The sequence below is a fragment of the Ornithodoros turicata genome, unplaced genomic scaffold (genome assembly GCF_037126465.1).
Source record: "Ornithodoros turicata isolate Travis unplaced genomic scaffold, ASM3712646v1 Chromosome78, whole genome shotgun sequence".
Taxonomy (NCBI): Eukaryota; Metazoa; Arthropoda; class Arachnida; order Ixodida; family Argasidae; genus Ornithodoros; species Ornithodoros turicata.
Genome location: NW_026999392.1, coordinates 224,251 through 247,493, shown reverse-complemented (window position 1 = coordinate 247,493; position 23,243 = coordinate 224,251). Strand labels below are relative to the sequence as shown.

The following is a 23,243-nucleotide window of genomic DNA, read 5'->3' as shown; positions in this document are numbered from 1 at the left end:
CTTTTCGGCTGTAGTTCGAATCACGGGCTCCGCCTCTCGGCGAACGTCATATGTCACGTGAGAAAGTCGCTTCTGCCCGCGTGCCGGTCGCTGGGGATTCTTCTTGCTGCGGAGAGATGGGGAATATGCACATATGGACATGTGCTCGTAGTTTTATAAGGTACGCGTACTACTGCATAGCCTTGCTGGATAGAGATGACATGAGTTTGTGTAAAACCGACAGCGGTTCGCTACACTGAGTGCATTCAGGTGGTTCTTCATCTCGAGCGAAACTGGGAAGTCTCTGAAGTTTCACCGCTACCTCACCTTTGCCCCCGTTTTTTTTTTCCATTGGTCTAATAAATATACCCACCCACCCCGCTTCCCCGGGCCAAAGTCATAATACACGGCACTGGCACAGCCCCGGCCAACATAGGGAAGCCGATCGGCGACAGCGCTGGGTATTTGGCGCTCCGAATAATTCATACGGCAAGGAAAGCTTTTGTTCGTTTGTTAAACCAAGCATATCATTCCAGATTGCAACAAGAAGAGTAACTCGTTCACTAGGGACGTTGGGCTGGGCAAGAGGGCGCTCTTGTTTACGGCAGTCAGCGCCACTTGTGGCGGTAGTGCTAAGTTTTCAAAAGTAGCGTGTTCTCTCATTACGCACATGGTATGTGCTGTGTCAGAATGATGAAGTTGTGTTGCGCTTTTAATAACGCGAAAGATACCGATGATTATTTCCCCGTCGTAAGTTGGAAGAAGGGAAACCGTCAACAGCGGCGTGCTTTGGTCGCGCGGCAAAATATTCTCGGACAGACACGAAATACGAGGAAGATGTGACTCCCGCTGCCGTAGATCTATATTAGCTCTGAGCGAAACCCGACCGAAGAATAAAGCCAGGATGAATATCTCCGGTATCAAATGTTTTACTCGTGTTCGTACGAGGAGGGTGTAAGAGCAGGTGGAGCAATGATATATGAAATGAATGAAGCGAGCACTTGTGAGTAGCGAGTAGTCGGCTCTTTTTATCAACGTTGCATTCTATCTATTCTCTCTTTGCTTACACCAAACCAGGCTACCACTTGTCACATATTCGTGACGGTTTCGGAAGAGAGGAATATGGAAGTCAGATCAGAACAAGAATTTAGATAAGTCTTTACGGTTGAGATTATTTACTTTAGGACACTCGACTGTGAATGAGAACTATCTTCATGACAGACACGTCCCGAGTACAATGCAAATTTTATAATTCAAAGACCAATTGCTCCCGACGGATATGGTCATTTTGGGACACCTGAAGGATTCAGATGCGACATACTTGCCCTATGATTGCCAAGCACTCGCTGTCTAGAAACTTTTTCCACCTATATCTACAGAATTATAATAAAGAAATGCACATTACTCATGATTTTCACATACTACAAAGCCCCAGACACAGGTCTGCGTTTATGACAGAGTGGCGTAGACACAGGCGAGCTGGGGGAAGAAATCCATAATGAAAGAAGCCTGAGCGTGGGGCACGAAGCAGACACAAACACCGAACAGCTTATAAGCTTGAAAGTAAAAAATAAAAGAAAAACAGATATGATACAGGTGTGCTCCGGTGTTCTTTGTGCAGCACGTGTATTTTATAACAGTAACCTGGACAGGCTTTTGTGTTCTCAGATACTGCACGGAAACAGGTGGAAGTCGCGCACATCGCATGTAATACACATTCTTCGCCTGACGAGTCTACTTTGAAAGTTTTCCTCCCCCTAACACCAGGGGAGACAGGCGGCGCTAGTGTCGTCCTGCCAAACTCCAGGCCAACGTCCCCCTAGTCCTTTCTTCGCAGGTAAGATGGGGGATATATTTATTAAACGAAAGAAAAAAAGGGGGAGGAAACGCAAGATGGAACGGAAACACAACCGAACGGAACACAACGGAAACACAAGTGCCTGCTACTGAACTTGGGAAAAGTTTGCGATCAACAACTACAAATCACAAGGGGACTGTTCTGAACTCCCTCAACTTTCGTCTTCTGCAGCATAATACAATTTAGACTAACTTTGCGACAGGTGTGAGCAACCAGTTGTGTCTGTGACGCGAGATTCAAATGTGTGCTCAAATCGCTGGAAACATAAAATAAAAGAAAATAGCGAAAGAATAGACTGAGAGCAATATAGTTAGGATTCCCTCTCACGGGGTGGTGGTCAGGTGCAGCCGCAAGTCCGTCGCAAGAAGACAGGCCCAGGCGTAGAGACTATACACGATCTTTATTTCATAGTACTCTCAATCGAAAAAGGCCCCCCAACCAGGTTCCCTATATACATGTTCATCTTCCCACGGGACACCCAGTCACGTGCAAGGCAAATTCAACCAACTGTCAATTCGTGACACACTAGAGGCATACGTGTGGATGGGCCGGCACACACGTTTGCCCACGTATGCCACGAGGGCCGTAAATAACGAAAGACGCTCTCAGGGAACGCTGTCCCGTACTCACCACGGTCGTTATTACGAGTCAACCAGTGCCTCGTCTCATGTTCGTGTGACACCAACGAGGGCTGCGTCCGCGGAGGATTCCCGGAATCCGGAACCCGTCGCCGATAACAGACCCAGGGGTGGCCAAGGGGACCAGCCACGCAAGCCAGTGGCATTACCCTGTCCGACCTGTCGGTTTCTTTGATCGCTGCAGCCTACCCGGCAGGGTGTCAGAAACTAACAAATATACATACGATTAATGTATCCCATTTAATGAAAGAGTTTCTCTGTATATCTCGAAATTCGGAAGCATGCACAACAACAACAATAAATGATAGAGAAGTTATGATGACATGGGATGTTTACCCCTGGTAGCCAAAGGACCCTACCCTACTTCACAGAGAGTTGATATGAGAGGAAACACAAAGTTCGTATACAAAAGTTCCACATATAGCTATGATAATCTATACTATTTTGTGATGTAAAATAAATGTGAAAATCGCCGTCGAGAAGCCGTAATGGGTAACACGCGTCGGACAGCGGTACACAGGCAACGGCGTAAATAATATTTCGCGTCTGGAAGTGCTGACTGTTTCAACGGAACATTTAACCGAATGTTTATCCGTTCTCAGTCTGACGGGCTGCGTACATATAACCGCTCATAATACCTTCTTTGAAGTTACAACTCCCAAAAAGCTCGAATAATTTGCCCTACTTGCAAACAGTTCTGCCGCCGGGCACATACCAATCTGACCTCCCCATCCCCGTCTTTGGTGTTCCCGCTCCATCCCTTGCTCTCTCTTTCCGTTCTCACGTGACATATGACGCACGCCATAAGGCGGAGTCTCTGTGACTTGAACTACAGCCGAAAAGAGTCTCCCCTGCCAGGGCGATGACGTCACGAGAGCCGCACTAGAACATTTTCTCCCAGCAAGAATCGGCTCTTGAGATGCTCGAGTCGAATAAACGAACACACGCCAGTCCCAATGGCAAAAGGTGGAGGGCCCGCTCCCCTGTGTTTCCTTCACATTTCCTTCCTCCGTGATCAGCGCCATGATCGGCGCATACCGCGCACATGACGTCACAATTATAGTTTTCCGCATAACGGATGGATGGCGCTGACGATGAAAAGATTGCGTAGCTTTCACGAAGCGAAGGCTAAGTGCCCTATGGAATTTTCTCTACTTTTTACATGGAGGAAGGAAACACAGGAGCGGCCCTTTCGAACAGATTTCCGTGGGACCCCTCTGGCGGTCGCTCCTGTAAAAACCGCCATTACCTCCACACCACGCTTTTGTCCTGTTGCTAAACGCTTTGTTGCTCGCGCTTCTCAACGTGCTTTTATGCTTTTCCAAAGACATTTACTCTTAAAATGTGAGCACCACTGCGGAAACAACGTTTTACTGGCGTGTTCTTACCGCGGTTGCGGCTGTCGTTCAACCGAAAGCAACTCTGTCACGGGAATAACGTTTCATTCGTAAGCACCTACTTGACCGGTTGTTTCGTATCGCTCTCTGTGAGAAAGTCATCTTAAATCGTTCCTTTGGGAGCTGGCGCTGTGCTATAGCTGCAGATTCATTTGATTTCCTCCGTTGTTGCACAAATTTGATTACTGGCATGCTTTACCGCTTTACCACTTGTGCAACAAACGCGGCACGTCGTCACACAAACATCGCTGCCACCGCTGCCACGACTCTTGTCGTCTGCTTGGCAGCTGGATGCGCATGCTCTTGGGGTCACGTGAGTAGTCACATGGTAGACAGGAGCATCCCAGAGTGCAGTGCGAAGCTGGCACGCCCGTCCCAATGGCAAAAGGTTGGAAGGGCCGCTCTCGTGTTTCCTTCCTGCATGTCTTTTTACATATGGCTTGGTGCCTATGCGCATCACACGCACTCAAGGCAGCTATGGATGCATGACATGAATGTAATACTGAGTGCGCTGTTTGCCCGTGTAGCGAAGTGAATGTGCTTGGTGATTGCTTAGCCCGCTAGTATTGTGGACGATTTTGTGTTGTTGCTGCTGCTGCTGCTAATGGATCCATCGATTAATGTGCCCCTCGACTCGATGAAGAAGTTGGAGCGATATGTAAAGGCAATCTCCGCTTGCTAGGTGATTTCTCGTAAGTATCATATATATTCCGTTAATATGAGTGTCAAACAAGTTGATGTCAAACACTGATGTGGCTGGCTACATGGGGGAGGGGCGCAGGGGGATCGAAACAGCGCGTAGGATTGTCGTTTTGTTTTCTGCTTGGTTTAGAGTAAATGGGGGGAGTATCGCGTCGTGTATTTAGAGGGAAGTTTCGAACGCTTCTGTGACCTTCGTAGTTCTCTCGGAAGTATACTGGTGCTCATCGTGTCCGTCCCGCTAACCCGACTGACGATGGGCTCTAGCAACGAAGGGTACCGGTTGTTCATGCGTGTTTCTTACTCTGCTAACCACTAGCACCAATGTAATTTTGTTTGCAAACTTTCAGCAACTGCAGAGTTTGATGCCTGCAATTTCGGAAAAGAAGTACTGCTAGTACTTGGTGTGCGACTGTATGGCTGTAGTAGTTCTGGTGCAAAATCATAAGGACATCAGAACGTTGCCGTTCAAACGCTCCAAAGTGGTACCTTTGACAGGAAACTAGCTGAACATGGTTCTTGTTTCCTTCTAACCTAATATTAATCTTTCATGTAGGATATTCCGTAGCATTGTGTTGATGCAACTGTAACAAAGACTCATTCTGAACAGTGTATTCGATGATAGATGTCGTTGTTGATACTCTCCCCAAAGATTGTGTCTGTATTCAGTGAGAGTGAGCTCAGCCTTCCAGTGATACGACTGTATATCCTGTCTCGTTGTGCAGCAGTATTCTCAAGCACCCCCGATGTACCGCGCCGCCATTAAAAAAATCTGCCAAGAAGCCCGAAAATTGAGAAGATGTAGGTGTTGACAGCCACTACTCAACACCCAACACGTCTCGGATGACCTTCAGTAGATTCATCCTCCTAGAGTATGGTAGCGTCTTATTGAGTCAAAATGACAACATCTTAATTTTTGTACTTCCTGGTGGTTTGCCTCAATAAGATACCCATACAGACACTTGCTCACATGTATCTTATGCAAGTTGTAAAACGGGATAGAAATATATTCACATTGCGTGAAATGTGTTAATTAATGTAGCACGGAAGTAATTTTTTACACCCCTTTTTCTCCCTATAAAGCTGTCAAGTAGGCCTGTAAGATGCACCATACGAAGTAATTCATACCACAGGGTCATAATTATCGCAGAAATTGAATTTAGAGTACGCCACAAAAAGCGACTGTGCACAACGGCGGTTGAGAGCAGTACCAGCCTGTGATCTGCCTGAAACCTCGTGCTGACACTATAAGGAGAACGCTCGCTGATTGCTCTAAAGAAATGTTGTCTGCTACTTGTCTGTACAGGGTTCTGAAAAAGCCTTGCTCCTGGCTAGGTAATGGCTCCTTCTATCCCCAATTCTCCGGGACAACTGGCAAAACTGGTTTACGGTGGCAAAGGGACAAGACGCTGACCCCCACTGCCCGGCGAACCAGAACAACTTGTCCTTATAACATCATCCATCACATGACATCATACCTTCTCATTCCCGTTATACGTGGAGTGGCGAGTTAAAGCGGAATCACTTCTTCAGAAATCTATGGGCGATTTTCGTTCGCACAAGAAACGCTCCAAACGATCGTCCTAACATTGGTACTGCATGTTCTTTTAGCTTTTCTCTAGTCAATGATGTATTTTTTAGAGGACAAGGCTGAGCTGTGTGCGTCTGCTGCCATCTCGATTGCGTGTCACACACTAAAATATTTGCGAATTCGGGCTCAATGCAAATCAGCGGATGGTCCTGGAGTTGTACAAGATGTGTTATTGACAAGGGTAATACAAGGAGAACATGCCCGTACTTCTTTTTTGACAATATCTTACGCAGTTTCTGAGCGCTGTACGAACAAACGTTGTCTATTGTCTTGCACAGAAGTGATTCCCCCTTGAGGGTGAGCAATGTTTAGGTTAGTTTCTTTTTTTTTTTTTTTTGTCGGGGAAACAAATTGCGCGCGTCAAAACCTTTCGTGCTACACGGTTAAAATGACACACATTTTCATCGGCCCTCTCAATCTGAAATTTTTTTTGATGGCCCTCTGTACTCCTTTAAAACCGATTTGTACTCAGTTAATGTGGACAGTTGGGCGAGGTGGTACGTTTCCTAGGACAACCTAAAAACTAGATTTTGGGTACTGCAGGAGAACATGTTCTTATTATGTTTCACTATGGAAGCGTTGGTGACGTGACAATGTTGTGCCAAGGGCATGCAGCTGGTAAATTTTTTTGTTAATTTGTTTCGTCGATTATTCGTTAATTTATTTTGTCTCGATAATATGGTGTAAATTTGAGCAAGCTTTGTAGACAAGCCTGAGCATGGGTAAACACAAAGAATCAATAGAACCTGTCTGGTATGGTGATTCCTCCAGTTTGTCCATTCTCAGGCTTGTCTACTATGAAGTATCATCCTTTGTCTTCTCCTTTTTGTTCCTAATGCTAAGACATGATTTGCCCTGGTTGGTTCTTTGTGTTGCACAGTTCTGCACATTGTGTGGTTGCTTTCGTGGTGCCTTGACAACGCAAATTAGGGGTACATAAGTGGGTACTACGCCACTATTTTCTTGGTAAAATCTGTCATGTCTGTACTTGCAGGCCTTGCCTTTCTTTGTTGCAAAAAGGTCTGAGCGTTGGTACTTTTTCATCTTCGCAACAATCGCTTTAATACAGACAGGATATATAAGTCTAGATATGCAAAAGTACAGACATCCAAAGTTATAATGCTCAGGGTTGAGCACTGGGAAATGGCTGTTATTTGATCATCAACATGTGTGAGAGGTTAGCCTTCAATATTAATAGCTGTTCTATGGCACATGAGAGCATAGAGCATGTGTGATTTGCTCAGCATACGTGCTCCTTTCTGTTCATGGTAATCGAACATTAATAACTCGGGCAAAAATTTAAAAACGAACAGGAAATTAAAGTCTTACCAGTTCAAGCTGGGCTGGTGTGAAGTTCTTGTAAGTGCATTTCTGCGCACTTTGTAAAACTGACAACTGTCACAGTGGTTTATCCAGAATCCCAAGCACAGAGGGGTGTTAAAAAATTGTGTGGTGGGGAAGAATTATTATAGTTATGTCGTTACAGCCTAACATATCATTACCAATATCAGTCTAATGCTGAAATCGGCACCCCCTTTCTTGTTGGGTTTCTTGTTTCATTTTTCGTTTCTGTTCAAAGAAAACTGTCCAGCTTTGGAGTGAACAGATAACAGTTTGAAACCGGTTCGAACTGGTTCAATTTCACACGGTGTAAGGAAAATTGATTGCAGCGAAGATAGTGCCTTTTATCCTGTTCATCCGGGAGAGAAATAAAGAAGGAAAATCCTATCATGTGACCTATAGACATTAGTGCTGCCTCCCCGTGGTGGTCATAGGAACTGTGGACTTCCTTCATCTTCCTGTGTGTGTTTTCGTTCATGTTCAGTTGATGCCCTTTCATTTTCGCCCACTCGGGAACCTGTGTAGAAAAGATATCCTCACGTGAACAAGTGTGCATATTGCACGCGTCTTCTTTTACCGTGATGTTTCCGACATTGATGCGCTGCTCAGATGTTGTCCAGATGACTAGTTATAGGGAATGTTGCATTTTTATCAGTCATACTCATTAAAGTCACTAAAGACGGCGACCACCAGTATTCATCCCAATGGGAAGAGCGATTTTGGCAGTCCGCCCCTGTTGTGTCATTGCTGGGAACGAGGCTAAAAAGCGCACACAGACTGGTTTGAGAGTAATGCGACAAGGTCTATAGACAAGAACAAGGAGCACGTCTTGTGCTTCTGCACATTGTTGTAATGTGAGGAGGTCTCTGGAGTTTCCTACCCAAACACCGCACTTGAGGTTGTGTCTTACATACGCTTGTGGGCCAAATTTTTCAACTCCAACCAAAAATATATTTTCAGTTTGCTTGCGGAGCATAAAATTTTGTTGTGGTTTCTGTTCCATTCTGGTTCACCCCAGAATGACTTCTTTTTTTGTTCAGGGCTTTGGTTTGTTCCAGGAGGGGTGCTGTAGTTGTACACTATGTGATGCTGTTGATGTGAGGTGGTTACGCAGTAATTAATGATATTGTCGATAGAAGATCTGTTATGATATTGAAACTTAAATGGTAACGTACGCTTTTGCGCACAAATGTGTTATAAAACTGAAACAGTACTGCGGGTCACCTTGTACGAAATCCTTTCTGTAGTTTTGGCATCGTAGCCCTGATCTTGTCCGGTGCATAAAAATGGACACGGGTCAAGCGAGTTAAGATAGGTTTTGCAGGACTGAGATTCCCTATATATTGGTGATGCATTGTGAGTGGTAGAAGTTTGTGCCACTTTGCCATGCTCTCTTGATAACTTCTGCTGTCATCCGAATGCTTCATTGGCGATTGTTATGAACAATTTCATTAATCACTGCTGTGGCAGGGCGACCCAGTCGTTGGTCATTTTGAGTATCCTTTCATCCCTTTGTAAACATGTGCTCGTGCGGCATACCTCTCATAATTGTGATATTGTTCAGTTTCACATTGATGCGTCGTCCCATTTTAACGTTAGACATGACTCCAACAAGAGGCACCACTTCCTTCACTCACATTGACCGCAAAAATTCAATTACCATAATTTCACGCATATAAGCCGCAGGACCAGTTTTTAGGAAAGTTTCGAAAATTTTTAGACAGATAAGCCGCAGGCAATACGACACGGCTCATTTGTACCACAAAGGAGACCATAGAGAAGGTCAAACCCTGTGGTCCATACTCCAGGGTCTGTATGGTGTACAATGAGAGAGGTCAGTTTTAGTGTTGTACCAAGATACCTTGTTGAGTGTTTTGCCCCTGTTTGTCAACAGGTTAGTGGCAGTCAAAAGACACGAATCACTACTTTCATTAAACAGCTTCGGCAAAGCATCAGGAATGTCAGTCCATCCAATGTGGATGCTCCCCTGTTATGTATTGTTCGTGCATTGGCAGGGTGGTGCTGTTCCAGAGTCATTATATAGCCCTTTCGTTAAAGACAGTGCACTAGGAAAGTACCAGGGAAAAATAGTCATCAGGTAAGCCGCCCTTGAAAAAACAAATTGCGCGTAAGCCGTGGCTAATACACGCGAAATTACGGTACGCTTCTAAATTGGTTCCCACTGGTCCTTGAAAGCCTCGAATACCTTGGAATTTGAAAATGGCCTTTTCAAAGGCTGGAAATTTCAAGGCCCGCAATTTTTCACAGTCATTGAAAGCCCTCGATTTTGCATCTTTTTCTCGTGCACACGAAGCTGCTAATGAGAATTCTGCTTTTTCAGAATCAGAACTATACTTTGAAAACCACTGGAGTTAGCGCAATACCATCTTTGGAATAGTAAAAGCATCGAGAAATTAACGTCCATTATGTCGATCAGTTTTCATTGAGCCCTGTGATTTCACTCCCTGTCCCTGGCCATAAACTGCATCCCAAACATCCCACTTGTACGTCTGCCACTTGATATGCCCATGGTGGACGACATCAGTTGGGCATCCAGTGTTGTTACATAATAGCCACACTTGGTACGACAATTAGCTACGTTATACGGCTCATTGAGGGCTCACTCTCTCAAATTCTATCCGCAACTATAGTGCTTAGATAAAACCATGATGGTGTCAGCCACTGAACATCAACACTAATCAGCAACGCTCAACATATATAAAATAAACGACCTCAAGCTGCAGCAACAGGGAAAGAATGGTGTGGACGTCATAACTTGACGAATTATTGGGCGGTAATCCGCGCACAAAGTGAATGCCTGTGTTTCCTGAATTCCAGGACAAGGAATTCCCCTCCCCTTAGTTCAATATCTGTTGTGTTTCTTCTACACTACTATGTTATCTGAGCAGGTTGAATGCACCTTCATTAGACTTCATAAGGGTGAGGAATATTGGGTGGACTCTCAGTCTGTCCATCCTACTCATAACCAGAGTTGCTTCACAGCGCTAACTAAAGAAAGAAAGAAGATAAAAGCAATTTTGGTCGTATCAGTTGCGTTAATGACTTTGGCTGGTCCATTGCAACACTAGTTGACGTTGATGGTTCTGCATGGTGATAATTTGTGTTTGAGAGCAAATTGGTGGAGGAGAAGTCTAATGTTGCTGCTAGAGCTCTCTATTAAATGTTTAAACGTTTTCTTAAGAAACGCGTTTTGTAACACGTTTCACAGATTAAACGTGTTCTGTTAGATATACGTTCAACAGCACGTATACGTATTTAAATGTTTTCCCAAGATACGGTTAAACATTTTTGTTTGCATAAATGTACAGCGACACGTGTATGTATATAAACGTTTTCCTACGAAACGTTTAATCGTTTTCTGTTATGTAAAACGTCTCACACTATGAATACGTACATAAACATTTTTTCAGGAAATGTTTACTATACGTTTGTATACTATATATTTACCTATTTTATACTATATGTTTACCTTTTTTTTGTTACTATAAGCGCTGTATCACATGTGCGTTAAACATTGTCCTTTATTGTTCGCTATTTGTAAACGGTAGGATGACCACGAGGGTTATATTATTACAAAGAACTGAACTGCAAATTTTTTTTTCTTTCCTCCTCCTCTAAACACTACAGCGTACGTCCCTTGAAAGACAGTGCTGGATATTGTTAAAGTGGCACGTTACTTTGTCCCGCTCATTTACGATAGTCTTATATTTAATAAAGAACAGTAACAGCACAAGGCGCATTTTGTTCCGTTTCTTGGTGGTTAATAGAGCATTGCCACGACCCCATCGCGGCATACACTGAACTCTGCTCCGCGTGCACTCATGGCATCGGGGTCGCTGACACTCCAAAAACTGAGCTTTATCTCATGAACATCGTCCGGCAGAATAACAAACCTGGGGAGTTATACTGTTCTCCATCCCAATTTGTTCATAATGGGAGGTGTACTGCTCTGTGTGGGAATTCGCGTCAGTGCTTGATGCCACAAAAGTCGTGCTCGTCCCTTTTTTCCCCACTCTGGTGCAAAAATGATGAATCATTCGGGACAGTGATTTGTTCTTAACGCGTAATTGGCGAATGTTCCGGTTTTAGCGTGCAATAGTGAGAACCAGTAGGAAAGAGCACGTTACATGCTTCAGACTAAAGTAGTCGTTCAAGGTCACAATCTTCCGCGTTGGTCTTTTCACCAAAATACTACTCGCGTAAAGAAGATAAATACGGATTTTTTAGTATAAACTACCCAAGAGATTCAAATGTAATCACCGCCATTACGAGCTGGACATGTTTGAAACTGTAGTGAAACACGTCGGTTCATTATGAAATGTACGATGAAGATGAACACAAATAGGGAGGTTGCCTAAAAACCAAATATGAACTAAACCCCAGTGAAGTATCTGGTTAAGGGGGAATCACTTCTTCAGAAATGTACGGGCGATTTTTGTTCGCGCAAGACACGTCAACGCTCTAAACTATCATCATAAGATTGGTACTGGCGTCTTCTCTTAGCTTTTCTCTAGTCAGTGACGTATTTTTTAGAGGAGAAGGTTGAGCCTTTCATTTTTGATAAATTAAAGTTTGGTGCGTCTCGAACATATGCTGCCATCTCGATAGAGTGTTGCAAAGTAAAATATTTGCAAATTCGGGCTCAATACAAAGCAACGGAGAGCCCTGGAATACTACAAAACATGTCATTGACAAGGTTAAAGCAAGGAGAACATGCCAGTACTTCTGTTTTGACAATATTTTACGCCGTTTCTGAGCGCTGTGTGAACAAACTTCCTCTATTGTCTTGCGCAGAAGTGATTCCCCCTTAAGAGGATGCTTCTGTTTACCAGGGGAATTTGTTTCCAAGATGCTGCACTTGGATGATTGACCAAGAGAGTTGAGCATGTTCTCTCGAAAAATAGCCTAAAGCTTTCTCTCATATTTAGGAGTGAACCATATTTGGTCACATTCCATTATGCCATTCAGAGCAAAGTACCCAGGTTTACGCGACATAAAGGCAACTACCAATGGTGCCGACTTAGACCATCCTTGCAGTGAAGGATACAGAGATGTACGTGCAATAATATATTTCCTTCCTTTAACGTAAGGAGTCCCCAGAGTGCTTGAAGGGCAGAGGGTAGAGAACATTGATGGAAGGGGTGCAATTTGCCTCCTTCCCCGGGCGGGCTGTTGGCACTACTTCCTCTTTTACGTGACTTCCCCTATTGATGGACTTGTTTCCCTCCAAGGACACCGCTGTTAGGGAAGACACAGTCTTACCCAAGCATCCTGGACCATTCAGTGGAGAAGCTGTCACCATCCTCGAGTGGACGCTCCAGCATCACTCCTAGTCACAGATCTAGCATGGTGAGGATCTTTATTATTTTTCATTTTGGAGGCACGAAGTGAAAATATCGGGCCTGGGCGAAAATGAACATCGAAGAGGCTCGGACAGAGAAAAGAGGATAAATAAATTTAGTGGGCAGGAGACGAAGAGGAGAGGTTGCGAGGAAAACAATAAAGTTAACGTTCCCGTGTTCGAGGCTGGAGGCAAGGTGTCTCCTGTGTGGAACATTACAATAAATTAACCAATTAAGGCCTAAAAATAAAGACCAGGTAGGCAGTAACTCTATAGGACAATCACGGGGGACTTTGTGCTTACATGCTGCTGGAAAGGGTCACCTCTACACTTTGTCATCAACAAGGTGAGGAGTCACTAAAACGACAACACCACATTTCCTAGCGTAGTTAAGTGGAATATCTCAACAGCTGGGTGAATTCAGCTTCCAAGTTGCCGGCTTGATATCCAGTGGCAAGAGTGCATTGCGACGTGGACTGCCTCTATTTGAACGGATTTTCTACGTGACACGGACGCAGTATCGTGAGGGATGAAGGACGGATTTGGGACAAATTGTGTTGCATATAAATTTGTAGAATCGCAAATTTGAGAGGAATAATGAATACATGCTCGAATTAATGTTGAGGGAAAAATGTTGCACAATCCTACTCTACCTGATAGTTGGGTTTGATGACCTCGAAAGAAAAACAGGAGACGAATACTGAACCAACCTAAGCATGAAAGAAAACTACAAAATTGACATCTTTAAGCACCCGTGTGCAAAGGGGTGACAGCCATAGCTGTATCGTCCACGCACAGCACTTTGCGGAGTTGTGTGGGTGCCAAGTCGTGGCTCCTATACATAGGGAGCGACTTTTTTGGCTTAAACCTCCCTGTTATTCCCAGAATCCACAAATATTTTAGCACATGAAGGTAGTGTGCGGAAGCATCTAGGATCTTTGCTAATGTGATCAGACGTCATGATTTAGGCGAGACACGTTTATGGCCCCGCATTGGCCCCCTTTGGGTACTGGTACAATCCCCAGATGGAAGAAAAGATTTGCTTTCTACTCCGACGCGGCCCTGTTCTGGATCACATCTTTCCGTGATTTAGCCAATGGAACATTATGATTGGGGCCAGACCTTTTCCGGTTATATTTTCGACCAAACTCATGGGGCCAACATCGGGTTATAATTAGGGAGTGACTTTTTCGGGTTAAATGCCTTTCCCAGACTCGGGGGGGGAAATCGGGTTTTCATTTTTTGACTTGTAATTCGGGGTGAAATTGGGTGGTATTGCCACTAGGGTGGTACGATCGGGTGTTTGTGACTCGTTCGCTTATCTCTTCCACATTCATTCCTTTACTACAACAACACACATCACGAGTGAGCTGTGCTTCGCACTATTTATTATACACACACATAAGAATATTTCCATCATTCACAAATGCAAATATTATAGACAGTAAAAAAAATCATACAAAATAGTAATATTTACAAAAGTCGACAATGACATTTACAGCAATAACAATGGTGGCAGCATTCACGAGTGGTATCTACAAAACATTTTTGTTCACATATAACATCATTTGCATCTTGAGGAGCTCGGATGACGTTTCAGAGCGTTCCGGACGCCGCACATGTGGCATCTTTGAAAATGCTCTTTCAGCGTCACAGCTCCCATTTGGTATGCACAGAATGGTAAGGGCAGCCTCTGACAAGTGCGGGGAACCTTGTCTCGCATCTTCCCAAAAGGTAGTGAGCAACAGATCGTGGTTCTGAGGCGCATCCTCCAAAAGATACTGTTTCAGTTCACCGTAAACAGAAGTATGGTCACCCCGCAGGGGGCATCAGCGTACGCTGATGTTTGGTGAGTGGCGCCACCACGGACCCTAGCCCCCAGTCCCAAGGTGTTATCCGTACCGTGCCGAGGGGATGAAAGGTGAAGGGTAGAAGCCTTGAACGGTGGCAGTCGGGGTCTTGGTGAAGCCCCGGCTGATGGGTTGTCAAACTCCGGGACCTTCCTGTACGTATGAGTATGAAATACGGGTGACTTTTTTGGAATACTCATTGATCAAACCTACATGGGTAAATATTCTTCTTCTACTGAGATTGTGGCCACAAAACAGTTCACTTCAAAATACATTGTACTTTCTTCTTCAGATACAGAGAAAGAGAAAAGCACACCACTGGGAAAGATGTCACCCTTTTTCATTGAGAAAGCGGTAGCATCACTGTCTAAGAACATTACTGAAATCAAACGCATCAGATCTGGCGACCTTCTCGTAAAATGCACCAACAAAATAGACTGTGAACGCATTCTAAACACACATGAGATGATGGGTAAAAAGATTTCAGCTTCCTTGCACAAAACACTGAACACTTGCAGGGGCGTCATCACAGTATCAGAACTGATTGACGTGCCTGTGGAAGAAATCCTAGAAAACTTAAAGGACCAGGATATCATCGACGTGCGAAAAATTAAAATTCGTAAGAACGGTGAATATATCACCACCAGGAACATTGTATTGACTTTTGATAAGCCCAACTTACCTGACAAGTTAAAAGTAGGGTATCTCTCGGCAGATGTGCGGCCATACATTCCGAATCCCTTGCGCTGTTTCTGCTGCAACAGATACGGGGATGCTGCTGACGCATGCCAGGGTTCTCCTTGTTGTGCAAGATGTGGTCAGGCAGGCCACGACACAAAGGGTGCCAACCGCTGCGTCAATTGCTCCGGTGAACACCCCTCATATTCAAGATCCTGTCCAAAGTGGAAGTGGAGATTCTACATCTCAAGATCACACAAAATATCAGTTATCCGGAAGCAAGAGAAAAGGTATCGCCATACTTCTTTGAGAAATCTTTCGCAGCAACAGTCAAAGGAAAGCTACAAATGGCCACCAAACAGACACAGACCGAAGCACACACAAGCACACCACCGGACACAGAGGAAAACATGGAGGAAAACAACTCGATTTACTTCTGTGGCGTCACCGTCATCGACGCCACTTTTGTCATCGCCACCCATGGAAATGACTTCTATGGAGTGCGATGACGATGCAAGCTCGCAAAGCTCATTCATGAGCGAGAGCTCCCAGTCTAAAAGACAGCCAAAATGTAGTCTGTCGGGGAGTGGCTCACTTCCTGATATATCGCCAAAGGAACTAGCGGCTGCTCGGAAAAAAACACCGAGACAACCAATAATGGCCCTCCAAAAGAAATAATGCAAGCTTATTTGAACAGCACACTCTTCACCATAATGCAGATACATGCCACACATGTCTCTCTCTTTCTCTGCTTTATGGCGATTCTACAGTGGAATTGTCGAGGGCTTTTCACGAATCTTGACGATGTCGAGGATCTTGCAGATAGATATGATGTGTTATGTTTTGCAATACAGGAGACCTATCTGAATCCGCAGCAGACACTCAGGTGGTGGAACTTGTTTAGAAAAGATTGTGTTGATGGAACACTTACATCAGGGGGTGTTGATATTCTTACATCGAAACCCTCCCTTCAAAACATTTCCCATTAAAAACAACACACGAGGCAGTTACTCTTGAAATATGTTTTCATGGGGTCCAAACTGTTTGTTCCTTATACCTACCACCATCAGGTGTGGTAGATCAGAATGCACTCGAAACTTTAATTGACCAACTCCCGCCGCCTTTCCTCTTACGGGGAGATTTTAATGCCCATAACTGTTTATGGGGCAGCTCGAGAGTCGACAGGCGAGGAAAAATGTTGGAAAAGATATTACTTTCTAGAGCTATCTGTCTTCTTAACAAAGAAAGTCCCACTTATGTATGACCTCTCTGTGTGCAGCCCATTGGTGTTTCAAAGCATTGACTGGGCAGTAGATCAGAATCCTCGAGGAAGCGATCATTTTCCCGTAGTTCTAAAACTGCATAATGCCCCATCCATCCTGGGCACATGTCGACCTCGGTGGAAACTGTCACAAGAATGTGGAATCTCTTCAAATAAGAAGCCAATCTCCTAACACCATCTTTCCAAGGTTTAAGTATAGAAGATGCCAATAATCTTATTACTGACATCATTTAAATGATACTCAACAGTCAATCCGACAAACATCCGGTCGCCTCCCTAAGCGCTCTAAGCCTTGGTGGACAAGCGACTGCGAGACTACACGTAAAGGACAAAATCGGGCGTGGGGTGTCTCTTGAAGGCACCCCACAACTGCAAACTTAGTTGCTTTCAGGAAAGCACGTGCAAAGGTGCGCTGGACACGAAGACAGGCAAAAAAAGAATCTTGGAAAAGTTTTGTATATTCTTTAAATTGTAACAAAACTCCTCAAAACTTATACGGGACAGGCTAAAGAAAATCAAAGGGATTACACAAGTTTGTCTGTCCCGCTATTGGAGGTAAATGGCATAGTTTGTCAGAGTTTGGAAGAGCAGGCCAATGCCCTTGGGGAGCATATGCAACATGTATCCAGCTCAGCTCACTACAGCAGTGACTTCTCGAACATAAAATCATCCTCTGAGAAACAGACTATTCCAAGCGAAGGCAGTGACAAGTATGCATACAATTCATTCTTTACAATGACTGAGCTACAAAGGGCTCTGTCATCCAGTAAAGTTACAGCACCAGGTCCTGATCGCGTTACCTACTCCATGATCCAGCACTTATCTTCCACATCTTTAGGTTCCCTCCTTGAATTCTTTAATCTTGCCTGGCGAGAGGGTTGTCTTTCGTCGTTCCATTGCTAAAACCTGGAAAAGACCCCTCAACCCCCCCCCCCCCCCCCCCCCAGCTATCGACCCATAGCGCTCATAAGTTGTCTATGGAAAACTTTTGAGCGCATGGTGAATTATAGCCTTATGTATTTCCTTGAAGAAAATAAATGTCTCTATAAATTCCAGAGTGGCTTCAGAGCTGCGTGCTCGACAACAGATCACCTGCTGCGGCTAGAGACTGCCATCAGGGAAGCATTTGTCCGAAGGCAGCATTGTGTGTCCGTATTTTTCGACATTGAAAAGGCTTATGACACTGCCTGGCGGTATGGTATTCTGCAGGATCCCCACACTCTGGGAATAAGCGGCCGAATGTTTCGCTGCATTGCCAATTTCCTTCAAGGACGATTATTTCGGGTCCAGTTTGGATCGACACTTTCTCGCCCATTCATACAGGAGAACGGTGTACCGCAAGGGTCCGTCCTAAGTGTGACTCTTTTCATTGTAAAGATAAACTCCATAGCAAGTGCCATTCCTCCTTCAGTCAGGTATTCGCTGTATGTTCATGACGTTCAAATTTCTTGTTCCCCTTCCAGCATTGCTAGGTGCGAGCGTCAACTCCAACTCACAATAAACAAGTTGGTCAAATGGTCGCACGAAAATGGTTTTAAGTTTTCCCCGGAAAAGACCTCCTCCTTTAGGGTACGGGGAGTATTTCCTGAACCAACACTTAAAATGGGCAGCCACAACATTAATGGAAAGCCTGAGCATAAATTCCTTGGGCTTATATTTGACCGGAAATTGACTTTCCTTCCTCACCCCAAACACCTCAAGGTAAAGGGCATTTAATCTCAAAATCTTCTAAAGGTGCTTTCTCACCAGTCCTGTGGAGCAGATCGTGACACACTCAAGAAGATTTATGTCTCCACTGTTCTTTCCAAATTGGATTATGGATGTGCTGTGTACTGTTCAGCATGGCCATCTACACTAAAAATCCTCGATCCAGTACACCAGTAAGGACTGCGTTTAGTCCCTGGAGCTTTCAGAACTTCTCCGATACAAAGTCTGTACATAGAATCAAATCAGTGGTCTTTACAGCAATGTAGGTTTTACTTTGCTGCTTCATATGCACTCAGAATCATGGGTCACCCCGAGAACCCAGCATATCAATGTGTGAAAGATACACAATTCAGACAGCACTTCTTGAACAGGCCTTCAGCTGTGCCTTCTTTTAGCATTAGAATGTCACAAGCAGTCGAACACTATGGCTTTCCAGAATACAACTCTATGATTCTTGAGACAACTAAGAAAATCTCTCCATGGCAGACCCCTCCAAAATGCAACATGTCCCTTTCCAGATACAACAAATATAATACTGCTAACACAGTACTATGCCACTTTTCACAGAGTGTGCCACAGAACTCCTCATGACACCCTTTTGCATCTTCCCTGTCTGCCCTTGGAAGCATTGCCAAGGCAGTGCTTGCTGTGTCACTCCTCTCATTTATTAGATCAGAAATTATTCGCGGCAACTTGACACAAACAAGATGCTCGTAATGGGCCACTAAAATCTTCCTGCTCTCGAGCTCAATTTGAATCTGCATTAACTGTTGAAGCGTATCCCGCATAAGTACAGCCTTTGCAAAAACTTTCTCACTTTGCCCAGCAAGTATAGTGTTTATCTTTGCCGCTTTGCTGTTGCTTGTATTATTTTGCACCAGGCCAGTTAAACATCCCCCACATTTCAACCACACACTCTAGTGAATTGTAGAAGCTGGACCACCTGCTCGGAACTACAGCAAGCGGCTTGCGAATATCGCCTTTTCGGTACCATTTGCGATGCAAACCTCGTAGTACTCCTGCAAGAGCTTATTCACATGCTTGAACAGCGTGCCAAACTTAATTACGATGGATCTAACGTCTGGTACACAGTCTGCAAACACAGCACGATCTACACTGACATGAATGAGGTGAGGTATGTCTTTAACGTGCAAAACACATGTAGCCTCTGTGGCGCAGATATTGTCACGAAGCGAAATGGGTCGGCGAGTCGTCGAATAAACAGAGAACGGTTTATTAGACTACTTGGTAGCAAAACACAAGAGTGATAGCTCTCTGAACACAACTGAGTCCAAAGAATGAATGCTCCAGCTTGGAGCGCACAAGCATTTAAGAGTTGCGCCGAAAAGTCTAGAAACAGCATGTGCGTTTGCCAGAGAGCAGGCGATGTGTCTGGAAGCTTCTTGCTTCTTCTTCAGCATGCGCCGGGATGAGATGCACCATTTTGTGCCTGCCCTGGAAGTTTCGCGATGATGATTCGTGGCAATATCTTTTACCATTTTTTTCATGTACTCGGCTGAATCCGATGCCAAAGCAATCGCATCTTTCTATGATTTGCCCACACTCTTTAGAGCCTTAGTAAGAACAGTGCCAACGGTACAGCTATTGCAAGCGTTTACCCGTTCAACATCAATTAGCACAATGCGCTTGCCCCCCTTCTCTTTGCTATAGTCACATAACAAAGTGTTCACAGTTGGAATTCTGGTTATGTCAGGAGACTCATCAACGATCACACTTACTTTCGACTGCCCTATGTCTTCACGTAACGCCACAAAATCCTTGTCAAACACATCTTGAAGGTGCTTACGTCGTAGTTGGTTTGATGACGGCATTGTCTTTGTTGCGGGGCAGTACTTCTTCATGAAATCTTCCGATGGACCGTGGGCGTATGCAAGAGCGGGAACAAAATCGTGCACCACGCTCTTCCCGAGCTGGTCCTTCTCCCGTTGTCTGAACATCACGTCAAACACAGTAGGCTGGTTCGCATTCCTCGCCATTTCTTCCAGTGCCTTGAACCTCTTGTGACGGGTCGACGCCAAATGTTCCTTTATCCTGTCGTATGGCTTTCATGCAGGATCATGTGGTAATGCCACGTTGCAGTACTTGCACGCCAGCGAATGTTCCCCTTGGCTTGTGTGGTTGGCATGCCCAGCGACGACTTCCAAATCTTCATGATCCTTACACCAGTCCTCTGGGCTCTTCCTTTTTCGTCCTAGACTAGACACCAGACTAGATGCCAGCAAAGACACATCTCAACTGCCAGCGCAGTGTCTGCGGAATGTACGGTTGTTGTCGTCATAGAGGAAAACTAGGATACCACTTGCTTTGTCACTCTACCATTCGGTGAGCTGCCTAATTGGGGTAATCCGTGGTAGAATGGGACACACAGTGACCTGAACTCAATTCTTAACATGTATAGGTATAACACGTGGGGATGCTTTTCACCTCTCGCTGGAAAGGTCAGTTGGCGATTGCTACGGAATGGCATTCGGGGAGAAATCGGGTTTAACCCGAATTGGTCGCAAGACGATTCGGGAGGGAAGAATCGGGTTTAACCCGAGAAAGTCACTCCCTAGTTATAATTTGCTTCAATAATCCGGGTGGGTGGAACTGAATCTGGCTCAGCCTAATTCTGGTTGAATCGGGTTGAATCATGCATAAATCATTGGTTTACTCGGCATAATACACAACACACCAGGAGAGACAGCGCATCAATATTCAGTCTATGCATCTAAGAGGCAACAGGGCCTTTGTTTTGACAATATGTATTGGCATATTTAAACACTTACAACACAGTTTCCAAAGTTCTAGTAAAGCAGCTTTCGGGGCATTGTTTCCCGCTATTCCAACAGACCTGTGCTTCGAAAAATATGCGTGACTAGTTTGGGCGACTCTTAGCCGAGTTCAAGGAAATTAAGTCCTGATACATTTGTGTTCACTCTGTTTTCCACCCATCAGGAGGTTATTTGGAGTGTAGGTTTTGTCGCCACATATTACCGACATTTCTCCCATATTGCCAGGTTTGAGCCAGTATGGGGAAAATCCTGGCAGAACTGGTGCCATAATGGTTTCGTATCACCAACACCCACCCAATATGGGCCCAGTATTGGGTGCTGCATGCCGTGGTACACAGCCCACATAGCTCCTCCACGGCTCAGTGTTGCCTGCGGACACGAATGATTTCGGCTCCCCTACCCTAGAGTGTAATTGTGATCTGCGCTAGTTTTGCAACAGGTCAGTAGGATCTAATCTGTACACGTCAAAGGGTTCACATTTTCTTTCAGGACCCACCAGTAACCATGGAAACCTCACCAGAGGATCTGAAACGTGCTCTGGAGTGGGAGCTTGGCCTGGATAGCACGGACCTCCGCAGCCATGCCTGGTACCACGGTACCATCCCGAGACAACGAGCGGAGGAATTGATGACTGCAGAAGGGGTGTTCCTCATACGAGACTGCATTTCCCGGCCGGGGGACTTTGTGCTTACGTGCTGTTGGAAAGGGTCACCTCTACACTTTGTCATCAACAAGGTGAGTAGTCACTAAAACGACAACACCACATTTCCTAGTGTAATTAAGTGGGTGAATTCAGCTTCCAAGTTCCCGGCTTGTACCAAGACAGTTCATACCGGACAGCTTATCACTCGAGCAAACTTATACCCCGGTCAACTACCCCGGTACCATTCTGAACCCATCCCAATTTGAGTCGTGTCAAGAAAGGCCATACCAGATTGTAGCTTATACAGAAGGAAATCTTGCTACACCTCATTTTTTGAATGGGATTCTGAAATTGATTGCGCAAAAAATTGGCGTACATCTGCGGTAAAATTGGGACGTATAGGCAGAGATGCATCACCTTGATTCGTATTGCATGTGAATACATGTCATATGACAGTAGGGAACCAGTTACGGGAAAAATTCGAGTAGGTTTTAAAAAAATTGCATTGTGATGAGCCAGAATACAGGCCAAGACCATTGACCTAGTCACGTGATTAGTGTCTTGATATTCTACTTGATGAAGATGGTGTGGTGACAGTTGTTTTTGAAATTCCTTATTTCCCACAGTCATTGCAGCGCGTTCCTTCAGGAAACATTGTTTGCGGGAGTCAAAATATGGAAAATATTTTGGGAACTTTCTTAGGGGAACCCAGCCAGGAAGCTTACCCAGCTGGCACTCAAAATGAACGTTTCGAGGAATATCCTGAGATTTGCATGTTTGATGCGAGTGATCATGAAAATCCTGTAAAAATTTGGCTCACGATGTCGCAGCACCAAATTCTTTGCAACCGATCCCAATCTCTGTGTATGAAGGAGGTTGTGCCCTTTTGGACAGATTGAAAACCCTCAACCTATGCACTGAAGGATAGTTAAAGTGTGCTGCAATTGTAATGGGAAATGGGGAATTTTTAAAAAGAAACCAAAATGAAAATCTTGCACATTTTCGCTGTCACATGGAACTCTAGTCCTAGACACTAATCCTTTGAATAGGTCATCAATGGGCTCAGTCTGTCTGCTAGCCCATTACAATACTATTTGCGTCCCTTGGCACACCACACCAGGAGTTGTTTCCACAATGCTCTGGTGCACCATCCAGGGGCTAGCATCCTATTCTTCATGATGTCCAAACAGACTTGGTAGAATGGTGGGAAGAACTAAGCAAAGCCCCCACGTTGATTTTCCTGAACATCTTCTTGAACACCTCGACTATCCACAATTAAGGCCATCGAGGGATATGCCTCCTATTCTTGCAAACAGCCAGGTGTACCCTGAAAAAATCGGGAGCAGTTTTAGTGTTCGACATGACGACGAAAATGTGGAACAATTTCGATTTGACTTTATTTCTCCAAAATTCCCTATTTCCA

The 23,243-nt window shown here is 44.8% G+C and overlaps 1 protein-coding gene across 6 annotated transcripts in view; it reads left to right on the top strand.

Moving 5' to 3' along the window:
* LOC135374565 (SH2 domain-containing protein 3C-like) overlaps nucleotides 1-23,243 on the top strand; it is a 286,980-nt gene that overhangs the window by 238,896 nt on the left and 24,841 nt on the right. For 4 of the 6 annotated variants that reach the window (XM_064607502.1, XM_064607503.1, XM_064607507.1 and 1 more), the window contains 2 exons: nucleotides 12,756-12,873; nucleotides 21,667-21,912. In XM_064607502.1, the coding sequence (XP_064463572.1) occupies nucleotides 12,756-12,873; nucleotides 21,667-21,912 (364 nt within the window). Of the gene's footprint in view, nucleotides 1-4,203; nucleotides 4,565-5,877; nucleotides 6,164-12,755; nucleotides 12,874-21,666; nucleotides 21,913-23,243 lie in introns of those variants that run through there. The other 2 variants (XM_064607505.1, XM_064607504.1) reach the window with 2 other exon arrangements.